Raw genomic sequence first — 8,365 nt, 5'->3', positions numbered from 1 at the left:
ACGCGATAATCCGCATGTTGTTAGCGATCTGCTTAGACTAATTATCTATCGTTAGAAATAAGTTTCATCGGTGTAGAGAGACATCTTTTGTTAGTTTATTTTTAATTTAGAAGAGCAGCATAAGAGAAAGAAGCAGAAAAGGAAGGAAAAGTAGTACAAACAGTATTTTATTTACTAGTCATCTGCTAAGGAGGAGATCACTGCGCCGATCAGTCACTCGCATATCTCGCTCGCACTATATATTGATGCACTATACTAGTGCAATACATATACTATTGTCAATACTAGTAGATAGCAATAAGACGAGACCCCGGCATGGAAGACCGCGTAGAGGCAGGTAGGCTAAATTTATTTTGCTGTAACTTATAAATCTTAAAAATCCCCAAAATGCTTGCAGCCGGACTTACACTAACTATATACAACTAAGCCTATGCAACAAAATTTATTTGGCTATGAATTGTTTTGTGTGTGTGTCGATCACTGTGTGAAGTATCTCAGCAAACAGCGTCAGAAATGTATGGTGGATACTGTTGTGGTTAGTGTTATTATGCCTGTTATTTTGGCTGTTGCTGCTTCAATTCCAGCTGCCAGCATGCTTCGGCATGTTGCTAAGATTCTCAGTGGTGCCACGACCAGAGTTGCCACGACCAGTGTTGCCACCACCGGTGGTGCCACGACCAGTGTTGCGGTCACCCGTGGTGCCGACCGTGACGAACTGTGAGGGACCGAATCCGAGACCGCTGAGGGACCAGGAGCATGGCAGAAGAGGGCAATGCGTACGTTGCCATGGAGGAGGGTGCCATTTCTGAAAAGATGCGGCGCCTGAAGCAGAAGGCGAAGGCCGAGTTCACCCGGAGGGAGAACGAGCTGAAGGAATTGCTCTGTGACAGTGATTCACCGAGACTCTCGGTTCACCGAGCGTCAGACGGTCTGTCCATTGCCATGGATAGATTTCGCTTGTCTCATTTTGAATTTGTGAGATTGCTGGTCGAAGAGCCGGAGAAGAAAGAGTCCCAGAATTACCTTGATGAGGTAGAGAAGAAATTTTCCCTCATGCATGAGGAGGTGAAGACCTATCTCGAGCATGCTGGTGGTCCTCGGGGAGTGAGTGCCAAATCAGCTAGTGAGATAGCCTGCAGTGTTACCAGTAAAAAAAGAACTACTTCATCAATGGGTAGTTCCAGAGCTAAGGCAGCAGCAGCAGCAGCAAAGAAGGCAATTCTCCGAGCTAAGGCCTCAATCTTGAAAGCTCAGCAGAAGCTCGATGAGGACGAGAGAGAGCTGGTGCAGAGACGAGAAGACCAGGAAAAGCGAGGTTCCAGCGAATACGTGAAGAAGAAGAGATGCAGCTTCGGCAGAGAAGGAAAACGTTGCGCCTTGAAACCGAAATTTCGAAGGCAGCAGCAGAAGAAGAGGCATGGGCGAATGCGGAACGTGAAGAAGACCCGACGAATGTTCATCCTAGTGACCGAGGAGTGCCTGATGTCAGTGCCACTTCTCTCACTAGGGAAAGGCTGGCTGAAAAAGCGGTTGGCCTGACGAGTGTTCATCTGGCTGAGCGAAGAGGCCCTGAACCCGAGTCTGCCTTACTTACCAAGGAGAAGCATGCATTCACTGTCTCTTGGGCTGACAATGTCGAGGCAGGCGCATCTCCTGAAGCTGCCGGTATGCAGAGAAACCCACCCCAGATGTCTAAGCTTAATCCACATGCCGAGGAATGAGAGGAGAGGCGAGACAACCGCTCGATGGTTGTCGAGGAAGGCGCCAGTGAAAGCAGAACTCTGAATGAAGAGTTCATGCGCACGATGTCCCGGGACAGGTTGCAGCAGCAGAGAATCCTGGACATGATGCAGCTGCCGAAGACTGAGCTGATGACCTTTGATGGAGACCCGCTGAAATACTGGGTCTTCACGCGTGCCTTTGATAATACTGTTGAGAAGGGCACAATAGACAGCGGTTCTAAGCTGTTGAGACTTCTACACTATTGCAGTGGCAAGGCCAGGAAGGTCATCCAGTGCTGCTTAGCTATGGAGCCAGATCAAGGCTATGCTAAGGGCTGACAGCTACTGAAACAAAGATTTGGTAGCAGCTATGTCATTGCGGAAGCATGGATCAGAAAAGTCGCTGAAAGGTCATCCATGCGACCAAATGACAGGGATGGTCTAAAAGATTTAACGGCTAAAGTTTTAGGGAGCTCGAGAAGGGCTGCACTGCCTATTGTCCCAGTTGTCGTTAAGGCGCCAGGTTCCCAATTGGGGATAGAAACCTATGCCTTACTTGATGGTGGATCGACCCACTCATTCTGTTAAAGTGAATTGGCAGAGAAGCTGAAGGTAAAGGGCAAGCCGCAGATATTGTCCCTGACAACCCTAGAGAAGGCTGACAGCGAAACGCGAGTTACTATCGTCAGTTTAGAAGTTCACGAAGTAGGAGGAAAGCATATCTCTTACTTCTTGCATAATTTATTTAATACAAAGTTCTAAATATACCTGCTAGTTCAATTTCAAAATCAATAATTAAGTGTATTGAAAGCTTTTTAATATTTGTAAAAAATCACGAGTATAATGTGAATAATGTAGAATAATAGAATGTGTTTATCTTCTGTGTATAAATCATAGAAATAATGCCAAAATAGAGCCATTATATACATGTGTTCTCAACTTAGGCACTATAGATCACACATAGGTGCTAGAGAGTTTAAAGCTGTAAATTGGGTACCAGTAGAGCACAGGGTAATACAACTAAAGGTTAACAACGTTCATGTATGTATATGACAGAAGGATTCTCATGTTAACATCTGAAGTCCACAGATTCAGTACAATTGGAAGGTGAGATGTCTATATTTATACCAAGGGTGGGAAGCAGTGGGAAAAACTCTTTTATTTACACTGCAATTAAAACTTGAAACTCTCTACCACACCATGTTAGGACAAATTCTATCTATACTTAGTGTTAAAAAATGTCTAATGCCAGTCGAAACATTGGAGGAAGAGCACGATTTTCACTAATTTCATTCGGATTGTATTTAGGGTATGAGAAAAGTTTGTAGAACCTTACGAGAATGTATGACTGATAAATTTACAAATGTGTATATTCCAATAGTTAGTAGTTGTTTAACTTTAATAGTTATATGCTGATATTAGTGATAGTCACAGTGATAGTAGTAATTAGGCCCTAGTGTACTGTATAGTGTCCTTTATTCAGTAACATAGCAAAACAATGACCGCAATGTAAATAAGTGTGCTAGTCATACTTTTTGTGTATATCCTTGGTAGTTATCTAAATTCATGAATTCAAAATATTTAGTAAAAGTATGCTACGCAATATATATCATGGATAATTACCTAAATAAATAAATAAATAACAAAAACACCCATGCGTATACGCATGCATAGTTTTAGCGCCATTGCATGGTTCGCTGCTGGAGTCAACATGGCGCCTGTGACGCTTAAGCATTGGACCAATCATCGTCTTAACCTGTGTTTATCTATAGGCCTTGCTCCAGAGTGGGTGCAAAAACGACCCAGGTCGAAAACGACCCGAGCGCTGGTTCCTTTTTTCCGTGTGAATGCGCACCAGCACACGACTCGGGTCGGCATTAGTACGGCGGTAGACGTCGCCAGTGCCGACTTTCGCTTTCTGCATTTCACAATAACAGTTTCGATCTACACTTTTCAATATTTTCACTAATATACTAGTATAAATATATGAATGGCTAAACAAACAGCAGAACTATGGTCACACGAGGAGAATGTCGCTCTTTTGGAGATCTTGACAACCGACTTTATTCAGGAACAACTAACGGGGACATCGAGAAATCGATTAGTCTATCAAGACATCGTCGAAAAACTGGCTAGCCTAAGCGAGAGATCATCAAATCTATTCAGCAAGTGAATAATCGCCTCAAGAGATTAAGAAATACGTACAACAAAGTTGTTGATAACAACAACAGATTTGTGTAAACTTACGTCAGAACTAGAATGGAGCAACAACAATGATTAAAATAAAACACATTTATTTTAATTAAACAAATGCCTTATTCCTGTAGGGTACAAACATCCATCAGACAACATATAAAACATAGTAAATGCAAACAAGTAATACAAAATATAGCAAACTTCGTTGCCGCCGAGGTGAATGGACGTGTTTACCTCGGTCCCCGTGGGACTAAGGCTACTGTAATAGTATGGACTACTTAATATGCGCATGCACATTATATAATCTAGTACCTTATTGTTAGGTCAACACGGATTGATATCGCGCTCTCTTGTTTGCCAGTTTGTGTGCGTGCTAAGCAGAACATGTACCAGCTCCAGCAATAAAATACCTTTATGAGTTACATCACTCTTCGTCAATACATAACATGGTGTCAGCGGCGAAGGAACAGTGTTTGGAAAGCCTCAGCAAAGAGAAACTGTGAGGATTAGTGCTGAACGTTTGCTGGGCAGGCGTGTATGCGTCGAGGAAAAGTTCGCCCGGCTGCATACCGCTGCTGCTGCAGATGCCATGGAGAAAACAGCACGTGTGTGTACAGCATGTGTGTCTACAGCATGCGTGTCTAGACAATAGACAGGATTTGTGCGCGCGAGCGGTGTGACGTTTACAGCGCGGTGCACAGCAGAAAGCCACACGACAGTATACAGTGGCTGGCGAAATAAAAGTTGACGGACATCATTGTATGACCACTTGCACATACAAGACGGATAGGTGATGTGTTATCTACAGACACAGTGCGGCATTCGCTAATACGTTGTTGGAACCAGTAAACATGCCGGGTGATCGCGTACCTAACATGGACTGGGCATTGCCCAACCAAGCTGACGTCCTCAAACTCTTTCGTCAACACCTTGAACTATACTTCAAGGTGAAGAACATTGACACTGTTAACCAAGTTAACCATTTATTATTGCAAGTGGGGGACGAGGGACTACGCAGATACAACTCGTGGACCTTGACTGAGGAAGAAAAAAAGTCGACAAAATATTCGATAAATTTGCCGAGCAACTGGAACCTTCAGAGAACTTTAGGGTAAGTCGTCTGAAATTGATGCACTACAGACAAAAACAGGGAGAAAGTCTGGATGAATTTGTCAATAGATGTAAACTACAAGCATTACGATGTCAATTCAAAGACAGAGATAGACGAGCGAGTTATGGAGCTCATAGCTAGCACTCAGATACCTGAGTACCCAAAGAACGGTGCCCAGCACATGGGTCAGTGTGCAATGCATGTGGTAAGCAAAACAACTGGGCTACTGTGTGTCCGTCAAGCAAGTCACGAGCTAGACCCAGGTCAAATCACATGACCGAGGGTACTCCAAATCACGTGTACGAGGCTACTCAACATCGCGTGACAACGATCATGCACAATTCAGAGGCAGAGGCAGAGGTAATTCCTACAGAGGTGCTCGAAGCAAGACGCCCATGAATAACCGTGACCGTAGCAAGACTGATGCCATATACGCACAGTTGGACAGACAGTCAGACCAGAAAAGTGACGGGTTGTCATTTGACAGAATTACCATCTCGTCTATGTGCCTAAAGAAATCAACCAGGGATGAAGCATTCGCAAAACTGCACATCAAACTGGCCAATCGCCCTGGAGTGCATAATTTGCGACTGAAGGTGGACACTGGTGCACAGGGCAATACACTGCCACTGTCGACATTTCGCCAGATGTATCCCGGCATGCTCACACCGGGAGGATTTCCAATTAACACGATATCCAACGCAGCTCGTCAAACACGGCTAACAGCATATAATGGATCATCGATCAGGTGTTATGGAATTATCAACATTCCATGTAGCTACAACGGCTCTGGCTGGAGGGATAGCAAGTTCTACATAGTAGACGTGGAAGGACCAGCAGTCGCTGGCCTCCCAACATGTGAACAACTGAAACTTGTAACACTACACTGTGCTATCAAAGCTGAAACTGACAGGACCACTGACAGTGTGAAGCCGTCCATCAGTAACATTCATGATCTGAAACGGCTGTATCCAGACCAGTTCGACAGGATCGGTTGCATGCCTGGGGTGACAAAGATTGTAGTAGACCCCAACGTGCCAACACACATAGATCCACCACGCAAAACACCGATAGCGTTAAAGGAAGCGATCAAGAAGGAAATTGACCTCATGGAGAAGGACGGTGTCATCAGAAAGGTGACAGAACCATCTGATTGGGTCTCGAGTCTAGCGTACCCACCTAAGAAGGATGGCAGCCTGCGCATATGCTAGGACCCAAGACACCTGAACCAAGCTCTAAAACGCCCACACGACAAAATCCCCACAATCGAGAAACTGATGCATCACTACGCGGGTGCTAAAGACTTCTCAAAACTGGATGCCAAGGCAGGATACTGGTCGGTACAACTCGACACAGAGTCTCAACTGCTTACAACCTTCCAATCTCCATTCGGAAGGTACTGTTTCCAGCGCTTACCGTTTGGTTTATCGATCTCGCAAGTCGTATTCCAGATGCAAATGGATCAAATACTAGAGCAAGTTGATGGTGCCGTAGGAATTGCTGATGATGTCGTAGTGTACGCAAAATCTGACGACGAACATGACCGTACTTTACACAACCTTATGCGAGTCGCAGCGGAGAACGGTCTTGTGTTTAACTCTACAAAGTGTGACATTAAGACGAACAGTATCACATTCTTTGGAATGTATACAGTGACAAAGGTGTCCATCCAGACCATGGCAAGATAAATGACTTACAAGCCATGCCAGCGCCAACCGGTAAGAAAGAGCTACAAGAGTTCCTTGGGTTTGTAACATATCTGTCGCCATTCATAGCTAACTTGGCAGACAAGTCGTCACCGCTCCGTGGCTTACTCAAGGAGGATGTGCCGTTCCAGTGGGAAGATCACGATCAGCAATGTTTCGACAAACTCAAGGAAGTCGTAACAAAAGACTACCCTGTAGTACTTTGACACCAACAAAACATCGGTTCTTCAATATGACGCTAGTCTTAAGGGGCTAGGCGCAGCTTTATTACAAGATAAAAAGCCAGTAGCATACGCTTCGAAATCACTATCGGACACCGAAAAGCGTTACGCTTGCATCGAAAGAGAACTGTTGGCCATAGTATTTGGTGTGCAGAGATTTCACACATATCTATACGGACGGAGGTTCAAGGTCTTGACCGAGCCCAAGCCATTGGTCATGATCCTACAAAAGCCACCGAGAAGTGCACCTCCAAGGTTACAGCAGATAAGGCTAAAGCTACAGGACTACCAACTGGACATCGAGTACAGACCCGGAAGGGAGATGACTCTGCCAGACACGTTAAGTCGACTTCCCAATGCAGAGAATGACGAGCTTGACGTTAGAGTGGATTTAGTACGGTTTAGTACAGACCGGATCCAAGCTCTACAAAATGCAACAGCGACAAGAAGTTCAGAAGATGTACCACGACCTTACAGCACATGACCTGCCACCTCTCATGCCTGGACAAGCAGTGAGTGTGCAGGATCATGAGACTAGTTGCTGGCATCCCGCCATCATTGTTTCGAAGTGTAGCGAATCGAGGTCCTACATTATAGAAACCCCTAATGGGAAGACACTCAGGAGAAATCGCGTACACATCCGAGAGATGGCAGATCCTGTGACCGCAAAAAAGCAAGTGAGGTTTGCACACCCTCTTGTGATGACGCGCGAGCACGTCAAGGACGTCGCCAACACTGGGATCGGCCCCACGACCAACGATGTCCATGGAGAGTCGCAAACATCAGCTGCACAGCCGATGATGTCGTCGACGGAAGAGAAGCCACCTGATCGCGATAGTATTAATAATTCGCATGTGCAGACCCAACCAAATTTATATAAAATGCGTTCCAGTAGAGAGGTAAAGAAACCTCCGCGATACGAGTAATTATGACGGGTGATAATGGATGGAACAGTATTGACATTAATTTTATTGTATATTATAGACAGTACATGACTTGACTGTATTGCGTCACAAGCAGTGATAATCCTTATTTCATTATGAGTAACAGTACAGTATTCTTGATTTTGATAAAGGATAAACAAAGTATAAGAATTAGGAGAAAGGATTTTCAATGATTCCAATACTTCAATTATTCAATTATGTTAATTCATGCTATTTTTTGTTAAACGTTTCTTTGATAAGGGGGATGTAATAGTATGGACTACTTACTATGCGCATGCACATTATATAATCTAGTACCTTATTGTTAGGTCAACACGGATTGATATCGCGCTCTCTTGTTCGCCAGTTTGTGTGCGTGCTAAGCAGAACATGTACCAGCTCCAGCAATAAAAGACCATTATGAGTTACATCACTCTTCGTCAATACATAACAGCGGTTACAGCCCTATAGACCGAAGGTCCGATAG

General features: G+C 44.6%; 1 protein-coding gene across 1 annotated transcript; it reads left to right on the top strand.

Moving 5' to 3' along the window:
* The first annotated feature begins 6,305 nt into the window (after nucleotides 1-6,305).
* LOC106813825 lies at nucleotides 6,306-7,439 on the top strand. Its single transcript, XM_014818055.1, has 3 exons — nucleotides 6,306-6,424; nucleotides 6,682-6,910; nucleotides 7,110-7,439. The coding sequence occupies exons 1-3, from the start codon at nucleotides 6,306-6,308 to the stop codon at nucleotides 7,437-7,439; spliced, it is 678 nt and encodes a 225-aa protein (XP_014673541.1).
* Nucleotides 7,440-8,365: the final 926 nt, after the last annotated feature.

The sequence above is a fragment of the Priapulus caudatus genome, unplaced genomic scaffold, assembly GCF_000485595.1.
Source record: "Priapulus caudatus unplaced genomic scaffold, Priapulus_caudatus-5.0.1 Scaffold831, whole genome shotgun sequence".
Taxonomy (NCBI): domain Eukaryota; kingdom Metazoa; phylum Priapulida; class Priapulimorpha; order Priapulimorphida; family Priapulidae; genus Priapulus; species Priapulus caudatus.
This window is presented reverse-complemented; position numbering and strand designations above follow the sequence as displayed.